General features: G+C 37.6%; 1 protein-coding gene across 1 annotated transcript in view; it reads right to left on the reverse strand.

Moving 5' to 3' along the window:
• The window catches only part of palm2akap2 (PALM2 and AKAP2 fusion), a 215,327-nt gene extending 194,540 nt beyond the window's left edge, over positions 1-20,787 (reverse strand). Inside the window, exon 1 of the mRNA XM_030150443.1 lies at positions 20,308-20,787. Coding sequence (XP_030006303.1) covers positions 20,308-20,351 — 44 coding nt within the window. The 5' untranslated portion in view covers positions 20,352-20,787. The remainder of the gene's footprint in view (positions 1-20,307) is intronic.
• Between the last annotated feature and the right edge of the window lie 1,302 nt (positions 20,788-22,089).

The raw sequence follows: 22,089 nt of genomic DNA on the forward strand, positions 1-22,089 counted from the left end.
TCACTCGTGGGTTTTTTTCTACCTGTCTTTCTCTCTGCTTGTTGTTTGTTGCTGCTGTTAACAGTGAAATGTCCCCATGGTGGGATAAATAAAGTCTTATCTTTTTTATATTAATTCAATATTTATTCAAATACAAATGCACCATTTTTCTTAGAACACACTGTTAACACTGATAATATTGTAAATATTCAGGATAATATGAATAAATACATTTATGTTCTATTTTATTTTTCTTTTTATTTTTTGTAATTTTACATGTGCTCTATTCTTATTTCTGATGTATTTCATTGGACGCACAATGACAATAAAGGCCTTTTTATTCTATTCTATTCTATTCTAAAATCTGCTAAAATCATTGGAGTCCCCACCCCCCACCTCTCACACCTCAATAGCACAGCCACTGCACTTGACTCCAGTCACCTCTTTAATCTATATTTCATTCTGCTTCCTTCTGGTCACCGCTACAGGTCAATAAACTGAAAAAAGTCTGTCTGTCTGTCTGTCTGTCTGTCTGTCCTAATAAATACATTAATGCTGATCTTGGTCGGCCAAAATACCATCCTGTGCTCCAAACATCTCATTTCCAACACCAGTAATCAGAATAACTTTGTATATACAGTAAATACTGTGTGTCTAATAGTACTGCAGCTTTGTTTTACAGTCAGCTGGTCACAGGTCTCCACTGCTCTGCCAAAATCTGCATGTTCTAATCATTTTAAAGCTGCTCAACCTTCTAAGAAAGACTCAGAGACACAGTGTTGCTGCAGCCCACACACAAACAATCGTTCTGCTGATGCTTCAGGTTCTATTTTTGGTCATGCGAGTCCGCGATTGATTCTTCAGGCTATTTTTACTAAACTAAACGGAAACATGGGAGCAAGATTTTAAAAAAACAAACAAAAAAACAGAAGATACGTATGTTATTCGATGAATTGATTCAGACGAGTGTTTGTGGTGTAACTTGATGATTATTTAATTAATTACCTCTGAGTGTGTTCTTAAATGAGAAACACAGGCAAAAGCATTTTCTTCAAATGGGTCATAGATACCTCTGTCCCACTTTTCTTTTCCCCAATTTTAACTCTTTGGATTCTGCTTATCCGTTCCTTTTTTCCTACTTCTATTCCTTCATGTCAGTGTTTCCTTCCCTCGAACCCTCTCCTCTTTCTTCCATTCCCTCCATGTGCATTTCTTCATTGTTTGATTTCATTACAGTATACTTCCTGCTGTCTCACATCCCTCCCATGGTGCATCTCTTCCCTCCATCCTTACTTACATCTCCTCTCCTGTCAAACATCATTCCCCTCTCTCTCTCTCTCTCTCTCTCTCTCTCTCTCTTTCTCCTTGTTTCGTCCTGACCCGTTCCCTCTTACTCTTCATCTCATCTCCATCCTCCATCTCTCATGCCTCTTTTCTCCTTGTCCTCACCTGTCCCTCTGTCCGTCCTTCTGTTTGTCCCTACCCCTTTATTTTTCCATGTTGTCGTCCTGTTTCTCTCGTTCTCCATCCCTCCTTCCAGAAGTACACATCCTTATAAGGACAAACAGCAGCAGCAGCAGTCCTGGCTGAGTCTTTAGGGAATACAGAAGCATGTAACACACACTCATACACTCCACACACACTGACATAACAGCCACTGGATTACTCCAGGAGTGAAAAAAGTGTGTCATAAATAACCGCAGCTGGAGAATATCTGTCCTGTAAAGACACCAGCCAGCTGCAAGACTTGGGAAAATAAAAATCATGCTTATTCAGCTTAAAGCTCTACTTCCAATATTTGCATGTGGACTATTTACGAGATATTGATGCTGAGAGTCAACCTGTAACTACGCTATTACATGACTCACACACACTATGTGTACATTTATTGCAAAATTTCACATCACATATTTCTATAATGGGGTGTTTGGGGCTTTTTAAGGGGAAAAAAAGGAGCTAGACAAAAAGAATTTTGATTAAAGTGCAAATTCACCAGAAGAAAAGCTTCAATATGCTTGAAATAAAAGTGATCATAACAAGTGAAATAGAAGGCGGAACTTACCAATACCCCCGCCCACAGCCCTATAAAAAGAGTTACGACATGCTTTTATGTCGCCACTCTGGTGATCACACGGTTCATGTAAGCCTGAATAGTTCCAAACGAACCAAGCGCTGTCATATTCTTCTATGGAACAAACAGCCGTGAACATGGTAAATCTGAAAATAAACTACACACAACCATTGCGTCACTACTGTATGTACTGTTGTGTGTGTTATTCTTTTGAGTATTGGGGTTGACCACTGAAAGGACTGACTTTATTACTGGGAAAACCTAAGTTTTGGGAGAAAAGGCTCATGTTAGCTTGGATAGGCTACTTATGTGAGTGGTGCTAAGTTTACAAGTTCATTTCTTCTTCAGTTATACTGCACCGGTAAGGAGATGGACAATTTAACATTTTCAGTTTTCCTATTCTAGGACTGTGGTCCAATCAGAAAACAGTGTTTATCTGTGAACACTGTGTGTCTGCCAAGCTCTGTTCTAATAACACACACAATAAGGCATTAACCAGAAGATAGCATAGAGGCTAACTTAGCATGTTAGCGTTAGCATGGACACTAAACTCATTAAAAACTCAACATTAGCAAACTCAAAACTTAACAAAATTTTTATAGGATGAGTCTGATCTTACAAACACCAAGTGACAGAAGTTTCTCCTCCTTTAAGTCATGAATAACTTTAATGAACTTTTATTTATCAGAGCTCAGCTCTACAGCAACTCTCCTCCAAATGATCACATGACCTCAGCTGACAAACTTAACCAAACACCACCAGGTTCAATAAAACAACTAAAATAACACCCACTTACAACAACATTTGCACTAATGTTACCTTATCTCACTTACTATCTAAATCCATAATTTGTGGTTATAGTGATATAATCTCAACAGCTGGACAAGTCAAGCTAGCTAACTATAGGACTACAGTTGACAAACAAAACAGTTTAAGGTATAAATTTATACAAGGAAAACAGAATTTACAACATAAATGTCCACTAATACAGGAAATATACTCAATAATTTGAAAGACGATATCTTATTAACTTAGCACTGGAATTGCTAGATCAGCTGCAATAGAAATGAATGTATTCCGACGGCGTTACACTCATTGTAGGAACTATCGCCCCTCCATAAGCTAACATAAAAATTTTAATTCAGCCATCAACCAATGCACTGTAACACTCCCAGTGGTAAAGAACGTGTGTGTCAAATTCCAAAAGAATCAGGTGAATAGTGCCCGAGAAATAAGACAATCTCTGATGGATAGAACTCCTGGTATACCCACCCCCCCAAAATAAAACCAAAAGTGAATATTCTCTGATATTATAAAGTCATACATTAACAAGAAAATATAGGATTTTTAATTTCTGAGAAACAAACTCAGAATTTAGATTCAAAAAGTTGTAAAAATAGAAGTAATGTGAGCTTGTTCTCACTCAAGTCGTCACATACTGACCTGTGGTCAAGGGTCATGGGGTCCATTTTCAACACCTCTGTACCCTCAGTTTTCAACACACAGGGTAACAGACGGAATTATGTGTAAATCCATATATGTTGAAAACTGAAGACATGGAACAGGTGATGTAGTTAAGTGGGAAAAATCTCGTCCTGCATAGCTGGACCCGTCTGCACGTCTCTTTGCACTGTGCCAATGCTGTCGACGGGTCTGGCACCATCTAGTATCATTCTGGAAAGGTGGGAAAGGTTCTCCAGGTGGGTTCTCTATGAGGCTAATTCTGAGGATGCCACAACAGTGCCTTTCCCAAAAAAATGTTGGGAGAGAAATGTGTACATATGAGGCAGTACATCATGTATTTAAACCAATAAATCCCTGCAAATGAAATTGGCACATAAAAATATGTCTGTCAAAACCACATGGTGCTGTTTTCAATTGTTTACGTCTAATCATGTAAATTCATTGCATGCTGTGTTGAGAAATCTGATGTTTAAATTTATGTGTCGCCTGAATCACTCAGAAAATACTGTAATTTTAATGCTGACAAATCTTGCCTATAGTGCTGCACGTTATACATCTCTGTTCTGGAAACACAGGTATGACCGCCTCTTGAAAGTATAGAGGTTTTTTTGTGTTTTTGATTGTGTTTGTATCTATCTATCTATCTATCTATCTATCTATCTATCTATCTATCTATCTATCTATCTATCTATCTATCTATCTATCTATCTATCTATCATGGTGTAGATGCAGCTTGGAGCTTGTTGTTCTTTACCATAGGGATGATGAGTTTCATAGCGATAACACTAAGAGAGAGGAGTTCTTGGTGGTTCTTCGAGGTTCAACTGGACATGTTTAGCTCTTTTGAAGAGACCTAAATAAGTCCAGTTAAACCTAGAAAAACCACCAAGAAGAATGATGACCTGGGAAAATGAGAACTCACACAGACACCCCAAGGAAGAGGAAGGAAGGAGAATGACAACCATGCACCATATGAGGGAAGTATTCAGCCTGATCCAGCGAGTCAGAACCAGCGAGACCCTTTGTAGGAGGAGTCAATGTGGTTGTGGTGGAACACCAAAGTTTGTGGAGACTGGGATTTGTATCGTGTTTCCTATTATGTTTAGTTTTGCATTTTCTGTCTTTGTCTTCTTATTCTATCCTATTTTCTTAATCTTAACCCTCACCCGCCTTTTTTTCTGGCCAAAACCAAGAGGTTTCTAAACCTAAATCTAATCAAATTCCAACCCTGGTGCTGAATACACTAAAAACTCAGACCTACCTCATTCATTAATATTGACAATAAACCACTGTCCATGTCCACATGTCTCTTTTCACATGTTGATAATTTGTTTATATCAACAGCATTATATCAGTTTAAGATTACACCTCTGAAATTAAAGTTAAACAATGAAAACTATAAATGTGCAGCTGCCACTGACCTGTGGTCTGAACATACAGTTTTGTAAAGTGGCCTTAGCTCTGCAGCTGTTTGACTCAACAGCCAGCCACAGCTGAAACTTAATTCCGGCCTCTCTGAGAGTCTGTGTTTGACCTGGATTTACACCAATCACATCATTATGTTGGCAGCTCACACCGTCATTACATCTCATGCTTTATACTTCCACATTATTCTATTTCTGTGCTTCATTTTCTATTTTATTTCAGCTCCACACATCGTTTCTCCCCTCTTTGTTGCTTTTACGTCCTTTTCACCCTCCTAAATTGTCACCACCTTCCCTCCTCTTTAAACCCTCCGTTCTGGCGTCAGCAACGGTGGTTGGTTGCCGTCGGAGACAACAGCATCATTGTTCCTCTGCATCGCCACGACGATGCGATGACCTCACTGCACAGCCAGCCCAGCTCCGCCTCCCCCCGTCCCAGCCCAGAGGTAATGGCCTCCAGATGTGGAACCAGAGGCAGGAAAGCACACAAACACAGAAATATAACAGCATACAAAGAGTTGCAGAAGGCAGAGGAACGAGCAAATATGGACAAAGAAAGCGTCACAGCCAAACAATTAGTGCGTATGTGACGATAATCCTGCTCTATGCCTTTTCTTTATTTGTAATCGCAGAGTTTAACACACCCATGCAATTCAGTTCTTCTCCAAATACCTAAAAATATATTGACATACAGTATGTAAGGTAGAATGGGCTCTGCTGCAGACTGAGTTCCTATATGTGAATGTGTAAGAGTAACAGACATGACACAGCGAGGAGAAAGGAGGGGCCGACGGAGCACAACCCAAACAGACATATTTATGGTTCCACAGCTGCCAGACCTTGATCTCATTCATATTTTATACATCACAGAGGGACGTTGAGCTGTGTTTGTGGGTCAGATTGTCTGTTTGTCTGTCTGACTGTAAACTAAACCCCTTTAAAAAGTATTAAAAGGTTTTCTAATTTTGATCCCTCTTTCTCTACAATAAAACACCATCAGTTCTCATACTACAGTAAGCTAGTATCTACAACAGTTATCTAATACTGATGAAATTTACATGGATTTATGACCTTTATGTTTTCAACATACGAACAGTTTGTAAAAAACTTTGTCTTTGCACTTTGCCTGTTACTACATGTTTACCTGTAACGACACTGATATACACTGTTTTGTTCCAACTGAACTGAGAAAACAGGAGTTTCAATGTCAGAAATATGAAATGGAATGGTTGCTGAAATTCACAGTTGTAAGTCAGAAAGTCAGACCAGCTTCACTAGACTTCAAAACATGGACTTCAGGACTTTAATAGGACTCTTCTATTTGGCTTTTCACTGGGAGTGTGTATTGGCAAGAATCTGGTGATACGATACAAATCAAAATACTAGGATCACGATACGATATATCACGATATATAATGATACTGTAAAAAAGGCAATTTTTTTATTTGTTTCTTTTTTTAAATGATTATTTCCTTGAAGAATTGAATTACACCAGAAATATGCACAAATACTAAACATATTTTTTATATGATCAGAACAGGATCTAATGCTATTTCACAAAATGTTCCTGTGTTAAAACTTAAATTATGTTTTACAGACATTACAGATTAAAATCCTGTTCAAATGTCCATATTCTATTAGTTCAGAACCAACATCATAACATTATTTTTGTGCAATCCCAACAAAGGAACTTATTTAATAAGAGTGTTAAATAATAATAAATAAAATATAGACAAAAAAGAAAAACAAAAATGAACCTCCACAATATCTGCATTTGACTAAATACCTAAAAATATCCATACAGTACTTTTGAATATCAATACAGTACTGTGAAATGAAATATTGCGATATATCGCAGAACTGATATTTTCTTACACCCCTACTTTTCACACCACGTAGGATGTTGATTTTATGTGCACAGATATTTTATCTGGGATGAACAGTCAATTTATTTATTTATTAAGTTTCATTGTGTTTTTATCTTAGTATTTTATCTTTTTACTATGTTTTTATCGCATTCATTTTACTGCACAGCACTTTAGAAACCTTTGTGTTTGTTTAAATGTGTGCTTCATAAATAAAAACGGATTGGATTTAAGATGTCTACTCCATGCGCTAATGCGTGCAGTAATGTATTTAAATAGGAAACTAACTGAATTAATCAGCACTTGTCTCATTGCTATCTCATTAAATCCACACTTAAATGGACTTTGATTTTATTCAGTGAGTGATGGAGTCTGTGAATGCATAGTTTTGATGGTTTTGATGGTCCTAAGAGTGTTCTGGTACATGATTTGGCCCTGCTATTGAGAGTTTGGAATGTCAGTACTACAAAGAACTGCTTTAAACACCTATAGGACCTGTATTTAATGTTTCAGGTGTATGATGATTACACAAGGCAACAGTAGACATGCAGGAATTAGGGAGGTTTGTCATTTCCCCCATTCACACAGATACACACAAATCAGAGTTTTTACAAATCTTCACTCTGGTAAATAGGGGTGTGAGAAAATATTGGTTCTGCAACATATCGCGATATTTCATTTTCATATTTCACAATACTGTATTGATATTAAAAATTACTGCATTGATATTTTTAGGTATTTATTCAAATGCAGATATTGTGGAGGTTCATTTTTGTTTTTGTTTATATTTTATTTATTATTATTTAACACTGTTCTATTAAATAATGTTAGTTCCTTTGCTGGGATTGCACAAAAATAATGTTATGATGTTAATTATGAACTAATAGAATATGAACATTTGAACAGGATCTTAAACTGTAATGTCTGTAAAACATAATTTAAGTTTTAACACATGAACATTTTGTGATATAGCATTAGGTCCTGTTCTGATCAAATAAAAACGTGTTTAATATTTGTGTATATTTCTGGTGTAATTCAATTCTTCAAGGAAATAATCATTTAAAAAAAAAAAAAAAAGCCTTTTTAACAGTATCATGATATATCGTATTGTGGTCCTAGTATTGTGATTTGTATCGTATCGTCAGATTCTTGCCAATACACACACCTACTAGTAAGACTTTTACAAAACGTTCTTTTTTGTAAGCTGTTGCATATTTTACGTGTGAACGAGAGGCCAAAACATAGAGAGCAATATCTGTTTTAGAAAATATCTGCATTCATGTGAACAGGGTATAAAACAATCACACACAGATTACGGTGTTATTCTGTGGTCAGACTGTATCAGCAGTTGCACAAAACACCATGGTAGCAGATGGTTTATTTGTTTTCCTACTTGCAACTCAGGTATTTTATCATTCATAGCTCCAACTTCTTAACCCATAAGGACCCAAACAGCGGCAGACGACCAAAACCATCAACTGTTTAATACCGGTTGATCCACTAATCCTATCGATCCATGTAAATAATTGGTGTACAATACAGTTATTCATCTTTCCATTGTCATCAGATATGACCCATTTGGATGTTCAGAGGCTCCATAGTTACCGTGGAAACACTGTCATCTTCTACAACATTGATTCACCAGTAAAACCCATGGAGTTGGATCAATGACAGTGGATGGACACACTGGGTTTATGTTCAGTTAACCCTTTCAAGGGCACTCATTGAAATATTTTAAAATTCATAATTTCAACCTTAGTCTGTAAGTCTCCCTCCTCTTGCCATAAAACATCCGAGCAGCATTTGCTAAAAACTAAACCCATGCAATAAAACGACTGTTATAAGATCATAAACTGACAAAAATCCCTCATATTCACTATTTACAGCTTCAAAACGTCTATAAATTCTCTCTGAATCACCATATAGTGTGAAAAAAAAAACAACATGCTTTTTGACCTCACTGAGGCATGGCATTGCCACATTTAGTGTTTGTGGAAATGACCAAAAATAGTTACTTGCCTGATAAAGGGTTAATGATATATTTTGCTGAAAAAGTAATTCTTTCTTCAGTTTTCTTTTTTTTTGTAAAATAACCCTCAACTTTAATTGAGCTTTTTATGATCATCTACATGACCAGTGAATTAAATATAACAAAATACCTGATATTCACTGAAAAACAGCAAAATACAGAGGATAATATTAGAATAAACAGTGTTAAATTGGTTAAGGAAGTTTAAAATTGCAATAAAAATACATTTGGGAACTGACACAGAAGAAGCACCGGGTCTTTATGAGTTAATTCTTGAAGTAAATAGACCTCACTATAGACAACCACTGTCAGATTTTCCATGAATGTGATTAGATTAGATTAGATTAGATTGGATTGGATTAGATTAGATTAGATTAGATTAGATTAGATTAGATTAGATTAGATTAGATTAGACTTGATTAGACTATATTAGTTTAGATTATATTAGATTATTTTAGATTAGTTTATACTAGATTAGACTAGATTAGATTAGATTAGATTAGATTAGATTAGATTAGATTAGATTACATTAGTTTAGACTAGATTAGACTATATTAGTTTAGATTAGATTAGATTAGATTAGTTTAGATTAGTTTAGTTTAGATTAGATTAAATTAGACTATATTAGTTTAGATTAGATTAGATTAGATTAGATTAGATTAGATTAGATTAGATTAGATTAGATTAGATTAGATAGAACTTTGATCCTTCAGGCAGAGCCCTCAGGAAATTGAGGTTCCAACAACAGCACAACACTGAATGTACACATATAAGAAATATTACAAGAAAATAGTAATACAATAACTATACAAACAGTGGTGAAGTAGTGAATATCCTTCTGTTTTTTCTTGAGTGCCTCAGCACCTCTCTTCTGCAACACTAGCTACATTTAGAAACCGACCCTTAACGTAAAGCTCACTTTAGTGCAGAAGCGTGATCTAATGTTACAAACTGCACTTTGAAATCTAGTTATAAAAACAAATCATTCACAGAGTGGAAGATGCTGTATGTGCTCAGTCTATAGAAATAAAAGAGTGGCTTATGTCTTTACCCTACTGCAGACAGAGGTAAACCAGACATGAGCTGTCCTTAGGTGTTTTACTGATACACTGCATATCAGCTGTGACACATACAGGGTCAGTACAGCTGCATTAAAATCACTCCATGCTAGTGTTTTAACCTTTTAACCCAGGGGTCTCAAACATGCGGCCCACCAAAGGATCCAATGCAGCCCGTGGGATGAATTTGCAAAGTGTAAAAATTCCACAGTTAAGGCTGTTGAACTCATTTTAGATCAGGTTTCACATAAAAACCAATATGATCTACAGTAAAATAATAACATAATAACCTACAAAAAATGACTTCATATTTTCTTCTCGGTTTGATGTGGGGGAAAAAATAATATTATGTTATGCATATAAATAATGACAATTTCACATTTTTGTCTTTGTTTTAGTGTAAAAAATAACAAATTCTGAAAATATTTACATTTACAAAGTATCCTGTAACTATAAAATGTGAATAACCTTAACAAATATGAACAACCTGAAATGTCTAAAGAAAATTAAGCACAATTTTAACAATTTTCTGCCTGTTACTAAGTGTTCAGTGTCTTTGTAGATCTGATCCATAATGCACATGTAGAAACGATAAGTTGAGGCATAATATTGTTAAAATTGCACTTATTTTTCTTGAGAAATTTCATTTTTTTCAGGTTATTCACATCTTTTTTGTTTGGATAGTTTATAAAAATAAGTATTTTCATAATTTAATGGTGTTTTTTTTGCACTAAAACACAGACAAAAATTTGGAGTTGTCATTATTTATAGGTTATTATGCTATTATTTTACTGGTCCGGCCCACTGGAGAGCAAATGGGGCTGAATGTGGCCCCTGAAAGAAAATGAGTTTGAGACCCCTGTTTTAACCTCTATTGTGTCTGTGGTGCTCTTTCCGAATATATGATTTATTTTAAATATTCCTAAAAATTCAACCATTTGGCCAATAGGAAACATTTCAAAGCATGCTGATAGAACAGACTCAGTGCACCCCATCCCCATCCCCCCACCCCCATTGCTGCCTGTGTAATAGGGAGGAAAACACAGAGCAGTGAGTGAGACCGACTCACTATAAAAACAGAAGGTTTAGGGTTCTTTTTTTTTTTTTTTTTACTGTTGCAGGGTTTCTGCAGGTATCAGCAAATCTAATTTAATGCTTTTTAATGCCGCTTTAAACTAATTTAAAGTCCATGTCCAAATGCAGATACAGTTTTGTATATAGTTTTATGTCAGTTTACCGTCCACAGCCTTTAACCAGGTTCTGAATAGTTCCTCCTCCAATCACTTCTGCCGAAACTTGCATTTTCCCATTTAATATTCCCTCCATTCTTTCACCACTGTATGAGCACGGTCACAGCACGTTGCATTCCAAGCATCCAAGTGTTGATGACTTCATGTATCTGCCACAAAGAATAGTCAATTAAAGGGTTCCACCTGTCAATCATCACACTATACTTCAGATCAAAATTATTAAATGTTTATATAATCAAAATAAATCATGAATAACAATGTTTTTTTTCCATCAAGTGTATTTAATTTTTTAATGCCTTTAAACATTGAATTTAATACTTTTTAAGGCCATTTAAGGCCTTAAATTTCACAAAATCTATTTAATGACTTTTAATGCTTTTTAATGACCCACAGAAACCCTGTGTTCTTTACAGTGTTGTGGTGATTTTCCTTTTTTTTAAATGTGTTTTTACCGAGTTTTGATCATGTAACTGCTTTATAGAGTTCAACCAGGTGCCAAAAATCAGCTGGACTGATTTAGACAACGTGGTATCCTGAACTGCCAACAGATAACACACCACTTTTAATCGGTGTGTTATTTGTATGCATTATAAGCTTTCAGCATGTATATTTACACCGTGTAAGATTGCACGCGGCTAGTGCAATTAGCGGTTAGGGTTAGGTTTAAAATTAAGGATTACCACGATTAGCGGTTAGCGATTAGCGCCTCGCACGATTAGCAGTTAAGGTTAAGTTTAGGGTTAGCGATTAGCGCAGTTAGCGATTAGTGGCTAGCGCATTAACACACCATCAAATGGCGTTAAATAACATGCAAAAGGATGAAAATGTGTACGTATAGCATGCCAAATGCAATAAACTTGCGTCACAAACAATGCAATTTCATGAGATCAATCTGGATTTAGAAAAAAGAGCCCAAAACAAAAACTACTGGGCCAAAATTCAAACACTTGTTGTTCAGTGTGTTCCAGTTCACAGTTCATGTTCAACATCCTCAATCTCTTATTGATGTACATTGAGTGTTTTATTTAGTCCAAACCTGTCAAATTTTAATTCCTCTCTTTGTCTTTTTATTGTCATTCCACCTGTTCTGACCCTAAAACACACAGTAAAACAAAACCACTGAAGAAAAGGTACACAAGCACATACTCACAGCAGCTTTAATGAACCTGAAACAGACGACAATTCACAGCAGAACCTTTACTCGGAATCACGTCACGGGTTAAAGAGTTAAACAGGACCAAAATGATGAGTTTTATAACAAAACTGCATCTTTTTACCTTGGACTCTACTTCATGCAAATTTATTGACAAGAGCCAAAAAAATTAATTGGTGTTAAGCTCTGGGGTCCTGTAGGTTTTTCTGTTTGCTTTCCTCAATATATAAAAGTAGCAATAATGTAAGATGAGTAATCTGATTCGGTTGCATGGTTGTAGAGTAAGATTTGAGTCCATCCATCCCATCCCTTTTGGAGTCTCTTCCCAGTAAGAGTTCACAGTGTATGTAATAAATAGCATCAGAGAACGGGCCATCTGCCATTGGTGTCTTACTACCTCAGCGTTCTGCTGAATCAGTGGACAACCTAGTGAGAGGGAGTGCACAGAGATTAAAAATGAATCCACAGCAGAGTGGAGAACAGGCAGAGTAAAGAGGAGAAATGGTGTCAAAGACTGAACCACGACAGCGCTGCCTCAATTTCTCAAGTCTAACATTAAAAATGGATAAAGCAGCCGGGGATTTCTGCTTTTTCTGCTGACTTTATGGCTTCATGGGACCTAAACCACTCTCATCTTTCAGTCAAACTGCCTGTCGATAGCTGATGGCTCTCATTAAAACAAGAGGCTAATCTGTAATCACTCGAGGGCTTTTTGGAACCCAGTCTGCTCAGCCTTATTGAAACACACATGCGCTGAATGTAGCCCATTTCTGTAAAGCTCTGCCTTCTGTGACTGGTTAAAGTGGACCTGTACTGGTCATACTTACAACATTAACCCATAAAGACCCCAAACATCCACTGTTGACTACAAGCATCTATTGCTCTAAACTGTCGATTCATTAATCCTATCAATATATGTAAATAATTGGTGTAAAATACAGTTATTCATCTTTTCATAGTCATCAGATATGACCCATTTGGACGTTCAGAAGCTCTGTAGTGAACATGGAAACACTGTCATCTTCTACAACATTGATTCACCAGTAAAACTCATGGAGTTGGATCAATGACAGTGGATGGACACACTGGGTTTATGTTCAGTTAATGATAGATTTTACTGCAAAAGTCACTATTTCTTCAGTTTTTTTCTCTTTTGATATAATAACCTTTGACTTTACTCTGAGCTTTTATGAACATCACCATGATCAGAGAATTAAATATAGGAAAATACATGATTTCCACTGGTAAAAAATGCAAAATTCAGAAGATAATATTTGAACAAATGGTGATAAATCACTTAGGAAACATTATATATAGAGAAAAATTCATTTGGTAACTTCCACAAAAGTCACACTGGGTCCTTATGGGTTATTTGTGCTTTGTGTATCACTTATAAGCAAAAGAGGCACAAATTCAGTTAAAAAAAAAAAAATGCCATAAATGCACCACACTGGACCTCATTATTAGGTGAATTACGGGCGGGGGCAGAACCTATGGGGAGGAGCCATTACCAGCCAGAAGTGATGTACCATCACTGATTCCATGTGATCGAAGGGGAGTAAACAAGCAGCAGTCAGTGAGCAAGACTGAGTGGAAAGTACACGTTCTCACTTGTTGTTTGTGCAGCTGTAAGCTTTGCATTCCACCATTGTACCAGAGACGCAACTCAGCACTGGCCGATAATGTGTCATCTTAGACAGGAGTCTGCTGTACGGGGTCAGTCACATCACAGCCAAGGTAATCAGACAAACCAACGTTACTGCATCACTACTGATGCTGGAACAGCCAGTGAAGGAGGAAACATGTCACTGACCATGACAGAGGAGTGACTTAGTACTCTTGTATTTGACAACGGGCTTTGACGTGCAGCTGTGGGAAAGCACTCGGAGAGTGCAGACCTCCACCAAGACAGATCTGCCCCCCCCAGTGCCAGTGCCAGTATAAACATTTCCTGAAAATTTCCTGAAAATCCATCCATAACTTTTTGACTTAACTTGCTAACAAACAAACACGCACGCAAACATGCAAATACACAAAGCAAAGCGATCACAATACCTCTTTGCGGAGGTAACAATGGTTATGCAATCAAGTACTAACTCCTGTGTGTGTCATGTGACTAAAACAGACAGAAAAAAACATGGACTGCCTAAAAGCACTGTTTTTGTCAGTACAATGCCATAGATATTGACGTAAGAAATTAAGCGGTTTTGGTTATTATCAAGAAAACATGGAAAATGGATAGATAGCAGCTTTGAAATTAAACTACGATTTTTTTTTTTTTTTTTTGTTATCATTATAGTTATCCAAACAAATGTACCAGGTATTAAAATGAACAAGAAACTGAAGAAAACAAGGGGTGGGCTAATAATTTTTTCCACGACTATAAGTTACCTGATGGATGAATTGTACTATATGGGATCTTTTGAAATAGCTAGCAACAAAAATTCATTACAGATACCCTTTAAATAAGCTCTGTGATTTGTGATGCATAGCAGGTAACTACGTATAAAATGCGTAGACTGCCTTTTTCATCCGGAAAGCTGCAAGCCCTAAGTAAGTATGCAAGTCTAATTTTAACTATGCCATTTCCAGAGCATAGCAATCACCTCCTCAAAATACCTGAACACTTGAACAGAGAGAATTTCTGAGATCGTCCTAATGTACATCAGTGGTATAGATTTCTACCAACAGTCACTTCAGCGGAGTATAATGCACCCACAAAGCTCTGAATCTTATAAAAACACCCACTCTCCGGTTCATTCTAATATATTACTATCCTCTCTTCACCTCTCTCTCTATATATATATATACATATATATATATATATCCCACAATTGAATGAAACAATGCCACATGCAACAGCTTAAGATTTCTTTGTCAAATGAACCACTGGTTTCAGAATTTTAGAGCTCTGACAGTACTCCTGTCATAATATTGAGCATTTAACTTTAGATAAGAAGCCTTGTTTAACTTTTCATCTGTGACTTATCCCATCCCGAATTGAGGTTTACCCACATTGTCACATTGTTTGAAAACACTTGAAGGAGTGATATTTTGCTTATTAAAATGAAATTATGCATTTTCAGACATTTCCCTGTGGTTAACATAAACTGTAAATGCTCTGCTTGGGTCTGAATTCTTCATTAATTCAACTCCACAGGTCCATCTTCAACTCTATGTCTGAGTAATGACACCAGAAAGGTGGTTTGGAGAACTTGGCCCTTTCAATGCACATGAGCCACTTCAGGCCCCGCCCCCTCCAGGTTGTTGGCTGTGCTGCTCTGTCCCGTTCAACCAACAACTGAGCATTTTAGGTAATGGGCTCCAAATTTGGACATATTTTCAGTATGGACTACAACCGCTGCTGCTGACAAACAATTATGTCGAACTGGAGAAATGTTCATCTGAAGTCTGGACCTTATATGTGCAAATGTTGTGACGGAACTAGTTGAAGACGTAACAAATTAAGCAAGAATTAAAACAGGTTGTAGAAAGCCACTGGATTTTGGCCAAAATGAATATAAAGATAGTTTTGTAGCACCTGGAGGGTTCAAATTCAAACTGTTTAAACTATTAGGGTCCAAATACACAAATAAATGATCCAAAGACTAATAAAAGTGGGTTTAGCAAAATATGACCCCTTTAAAATGATGAATTAAACCTTGCCTTTTTTCTTGTAGGTTTTCTGTCTTGTAGTTCATCAGTGTCTTTCTCCTGGGATGGACCAGAGGAGGATTTTCTGTAAGGTTGACATCCTGCCTCCTCATTTGCAGGTTCTTATCCCTTTATTGTGACACCTGGCAGAAACTGGCTAGCCCATGGATGTAGCCTAGCAACACAGACTACAAACAACCCAAGATGCAACACTCTTCAACATCAGGCTGACTCAGTTAAACCCATGTACAGCACTGGAAAAAAAAAAAAAAAAAGAGAGAGAGAGAGAGAGACCACTCCAAATTTCCAGACCTGAAACCTTCTGAAAACCTCTGGAATGGGATCAAGAGAAAGACGGATGTTACAAGTATCACACAATCACACAAAGCGCCAGAAGCGGCATAAAACACTCAACAGTAATTTGACTAGTAGAGAGCACGCCAAGGTGAGTGAAAGCCAAAGAATGAAAATCAGAATTGATGACAACACTACATACTGACGTCTGAACCTCAGAGTTAAAAACAGTGTTGTTTTAAGGGGAATATGTGCTCTATGTATCGTCCATAATCTGAAAGCGGTGAACACTTTAATTCTAACAAGATGTCATTTCCTGCAAATAAATTATGTAACTGACAACATTTTTAGCCATTACAATGGATGCCAGGGGTGGGGACAGAATCCAATGCTTCAAACAAAGAGAGGCCTGTTGGATCTGTGTTCTCAAGGCCACACAACACCTGGGCCTGAATGAAGATTTGGATCTATCATGTTATTTATGATTTTTTTCCTCAAATGTACAACTCTAGTATGATGTCATTTTTTCATTTTTATTTAATTAATTGCATTTGATTTTTTTTTTTTTTTTTTTTTTTTCCATTTATTTGTTTATTTTATATTATTATTATCTTTATTTTATAACTTAATTTTTTGGGGGGGTTTCTCATTTCTATATATTCTGTCCTGAGAGAGTGGCTACTTATCCCTCTTATTGCCTGAAAAACTTTTTGCTGTTGTCTCACTGGCTGCCACACCTGCAGTCCATGAGGATAAATTAGTGTCTTCCTCTTTCTTTGTAGCACCCTGAAAAAGGCTCATGCAGACACACTTTGGTGTGTTTTTAACTCCAGCCCTAAGAATTAATCTACATGCTCTCATGAAATAAGGGCTTTTCACAATTTCTAATTTTTCCAACCAAGTGAGTGCCTGGATTTTTGTCTTTTTTCTTTAGACAACATTTTTATTTGGACTTTAGGAGGACTGTTACCAGTAGTTTCAATAATAAGAACGCTTTAAAATATTTTCTCCTTCAATATAAAATGAAAGTCATGGTTTTCCTTATAAATCAGCTTTGATGGCAGCAGTTTACAGGAAGGCTTAACAGGCTGTTAAAGCATAACTTTTAGGATAAACTAGTTTTGCATGCATCTCATATACATTTTTAGCACTACAGATATCATGTTCAATCCTATATCATTCTTCAGTAATGGTAAAAACTCTCTGGGTTGTATTTCTTTAAGCAAATTCCACTAATTTTGGATGGAACTAAACACAGGATGCTACAACAGGATCTTTGAAATCATGTCAGGAATTGTTTTGCATTGAATATGTGCCTGTGGGGAAGCAAGTCATGGTATCAAAGTGACTAAATCTCTGCAAAAGAAACAGAAAATGATGCATGCATTTGTCAAAACTAAGAAGTTGCTATTGGGGCTGAAGTGAAGTGAAGCCCCAGAGGGAGTGCCAAAAAGGTTTGGTTTCATTGCTCGTGCTTCTATACAACTCTACCCCCTGAATCCAAAAACTATGATTTACAAAATTTACCAAAAACCAACATGTTGACGGCCGTCATGGGCACTTTGAAGCTTTAAAACAACAGAGCACAAACCAACTGGTGAAGTCTCAGAAGGTTTGTTGAAAATTTATACACAGCCTGTGCTAAAAACTTGCCATTGTCCACATGGAGTTGGAGCTGGAGTGGAGTGGACTGGACTGTTCCATCAGAAAACATCCAATGAACTGGACTAGTTCTACACTCAACATCACAGGTTATCATAGCTGCTAGTGCTGCCACTAACAGCTAATTTTCTAACAACTAATGTCGGCATGGATTGCCCAGGGGCCGTGGTCGTACCTGTGGCTTGTCTCTGGCAGCGGTTGCAGGGATATCCCATTCCTACTGCGTTTGAGATGGGAGGGAGACCAAAAATAAATAGGTGGTCAATAGTAAAATGACACGTCAACTAAAAAAATTGCTGTCGACTAATTTTCATGGCTTATTACGTTGACTAAGTCGACTAATCACGGCAGCACTAACAGCTGCATTAACATAATATAATACACTACATAATATATAACATAACATTAACCCTCCTGATACTAACACACTGTTCTATTTAATGATATAGATAGAAGATAGTCTGGTGGCATTTAACCCTCGTACTATCCTTGTTTATCGTTCAAAAAATAGTAGGTGACTTTTTTTGCTTCATATTTCATGACTTTTCCTAATTTGATGGAGATAACTGATGAAGCATACAATTATCATGATGATATTTTTTTAATGTGCTGAACACATATTGGCGTTGGTGTTCCTCTGGGGTCAATTTGGCCCCAAGCTGTTTTAGCCACGAAAAACTGGTGTTTCTGTGTGTGTGTGTGTGTGTGTGTGTGTGTGTGTGTGTGTGTGTGTGCGCGCATGTGTGTGTGTGTGTGTGTGTGTGTGTGAGAGTGAGAGTGTGACCAAACATCTCCACCCCTGCAGGTGCAGCGTTGATCCTTTTGAGTTGATCCATAACGGGGGGGGTGGGGAAAACAACTATTCCCACCAGAACTTTGATCCTTCTGCTGGTGTGGACATGTGGGAAAAAAAAAACGGACGAGTGAACTCCTGCCAAAATGAGGAAGACAATGTAGGCTTTAGTCTTTCCAACGACACATGCCACGCCTCTAAAATTATCATCTCAAGTACAATATAAAAAGGAGACAAAATAAATAAACGTGTTTATGGGAGGAAAGGGGGGGGGGGGGTCATCAACATCAATCAATATGGTTCATTCTGTTAGAGTCATAAATGTGCATCCCAAATTAGAAAAATTTGGATGAAAGATTTTCAAGACACACTAACTCTAAAACTGAAAGTCTGGCCTGATGGTGGCGCTACAGGAAAGGTCATATCATCACCAAAAGCAATGCAGTTCATACTCTTGTGGTCATTAATGTCAATAAATTTGAGAAGATTTGCATGAAAACTGTACAAGATACATTAGTTCTTTTTTAAAAGTTTGGCCTGGTGGTGGCGCTAAATGACAGGTCAACTTACATAAGTTTTCATTATCAAGGGTTATTATGTATTCAACAAATCCACAAAGTGCCAGACACAAAAACGTGGTCAACAATTTTACCTAAATCATTTCCTGGAGGCAAATATCCCTGAGGTCAGATTGACACCAAGGGTAAAAAGTGTTGGTAATATTTGAGGATAACAGGAGGTTTAACTAAAAATAAGCTAAAAGAAAGGCAATTAATTTGCAGGCCTCAGCTGATCTGGGACCTTTGGGTAGTGGCCTGCATTTCCCAGGAGGTAGTTTAACCTGCAGAACTGCAGAGAGGCAGATCTTTCTTCATACCACTTAAAAATGTAAATGTTTAAGTTACTGCTGCCAGAAATAGTATATTCCTAGAGCTGCCTTCAAAAATACCTGACTCAACCTTTCAACCGGAACCTAAGCTTTTAAAATGAAAAGAACACAATGTGATACTCTGTCTTTGCTTTCAGTCTTTTCTCATCAGTTGTTGTACAAAAGTAGAGAAATGTATAGATAGAGCCCAAGAAATTACAGACTAGAAGGGCTCTGCAGCATGGCTGACTTTGCAGGCTGGACCAGTCCTGCAGAATAAAACATATTCAACCACACACACACACACTCACATTCACATATAGTGCCTGGATGGTGTTAAAGACATGAAGGGCTGAGGATAATAAAAAGCGAGAATTGATTATGTTAAAAGCAGAGAGGAGAAAATATAGCTAGAAGAGAGTGATCGTGGGGGGAAAAAAGGTGCAGGAGTGTGAGTGAAGAGATGAAGGGGTGATGTGCAGAGAGGGTGAGTGGAGGGAAAAAGAGCCACAGAGTGGGAAGAGAAGATAGAGGATAGGGAGGAGTGTACAGCATGTACCGCGTGTCTCCTCTCCAGTCATGACTGAGCAGCAGCCTCACCATGACGGAGCTCCCGTTCCCATGACAACTCAGACTGTCAGATGGAGGAGAGAGATGGCGCGATATATGCAAGGACAGCAGAGACTGAGGAAAGACGGACAAAACAGATTACAGATAACATAACCAGATGAAGGTGTACTTACGGTGGTGTGGCGGTGCCGTTCCTCTGCAAAGGTGTGTCTGACATGGCTGCAACACCGCTCTCCTCTCCTCCTTCACCTCCTTCTCCTCGTCCTCCTTCTCTCCTCTTCCTGTCCTCCGGTGTCCTTTCAGTAGAGTCGTGTCCTCCTCCTCTTCTTCTTCTTCTCTCTCCTCCTCCTGCCCCCCTCCTCCTTATCCTCTCCACCTCCTTCGCTCCTCCTGCCGTTTCTGTGTGTTGGTCGTCACGCCAAAATGTGTCAGAACAGCTGCTGCTGCTGCTGCTCCTGCATCGCCCGACTCCGCCGGCAGGAGGGGATGGGTGTCAGCATGTGTGTGTGTTTGGGAGTGTGTGAATGTGCAGAACAGTGTGGTCACTTGTGTGTTTGTATGCATAAATGAGAGGGTGCTGATGGGAGTGGGAAAGCCAGAATGAAGGTGCAGGAGTTCAGGCAGTCAGGAGAATGAGGTAAAGAAGTCGAAGCAGTTGATGGATGATGATGGAGATGGGAGGGTGAGGGAGATGAGAGGCTGTTGGCAGGATGAGGGAGTTGGATAGAGAACTGAGGATGGCAAAGAGACAGTGGAGAGAGCCTCGGGGGGGTTACAGTATAATGAAAGGAGTGGCCAACTCGCTTCACTCTGGCTGCTACCCTGAGAACAACCCTTTTCCCTCTGAGACCGAGGCATTTCTTTAACCCATAAAGACCCAGTGCTACTTTTGTGTCACCTCCCAAATTAAAGGTTCTCTCTCTTTAACCTTTCTTAAGCAATCTATCACTATTACAATATTATCCTCTATATTTATCATTTTTCACTGTGAATCATGTATTTTCCTTTATTTGATCTATAATCTCCTTCCATCCAGGAGATGTTTGAATGTAGGAAAAGTCATTATAGTCTCAGATGAACCAGCATTTTTAAAAAAGCTAAGGCAACAACAACAAAAAAAGTAGATGTATTTCTGTTAGAGGGGTTAATCTTTGGAATCGCCAATTAAAATGTTTAAAAAGATGTACAAATTAACTATTATTCAAAAATTTAGAGCTCAGGATTGACTAAAGAAAATAGCCTAAATGTTTAAAAGACCAGGATAGTTGAGATAAGGACATGATTTACCTGAATTAAAATTAAATATGTATTCTCTTCTGTTGTATATTTAGCAATGATTACATTCAAAAATTTTTGTTTGTTTTCTTGTGGAAACATTGTGTTAATTATAAATAGGGTTAGGCAAAATAAGTCTTAACTTTAGCCTAAACCCTTTTGGTCGCATTGTATATGGAACAATGGATATGATGGTTTTGTTTGTTGTTTAAAGTAATTAACGACCGAATAAACTACTACTGCTACTACTAGTACTATTACTACTATTATAAAAGCCAATTGGCCTCTGTGTGCATGCGGCCGTGTATGTGTGTGTGTCCTGGGAGTCACACAAAATCCGTACAAAGCTGACTGCTGCTGTTTGTCATAATTATGGATTTTTGGTCAATGAACAGACTAGTGAAAACAGGAAGTTGATAGGATCAATATTTTGAGAGATATTAGTAATTTTTTAATACAACAGTCTTACAATCACGTTGCTATGGCCAGAATGCTTTGGCGTTGACTGCTGGACAAATGTGGTACAGCATGCATGAATACACAACAGCATAAAAACCACTACATCTAGAACCTGTTGATCCCTATGGGTCAACGCACTAGTTTCCTATATTTAATTTAGATGTTAATGAAAACTCAAAGGCTATTAGATCAAAACAGACAAAAAGAAGTGTTCAGAGGAC

Source organism: Sphaeramia orbicularis, chromosome 12, assembly GCF_902148855.1.
Source record: "Sphaeramia orbicularis chromosome 12, fSphaOr1.1, whole genome shotgun sequence".
NCBI lineage: Eukaryota > Metazoa > Chordata > Actinopteri > Kurtiformes > Apogonidae > Sphaeramia > Sphaeramia orbicularis.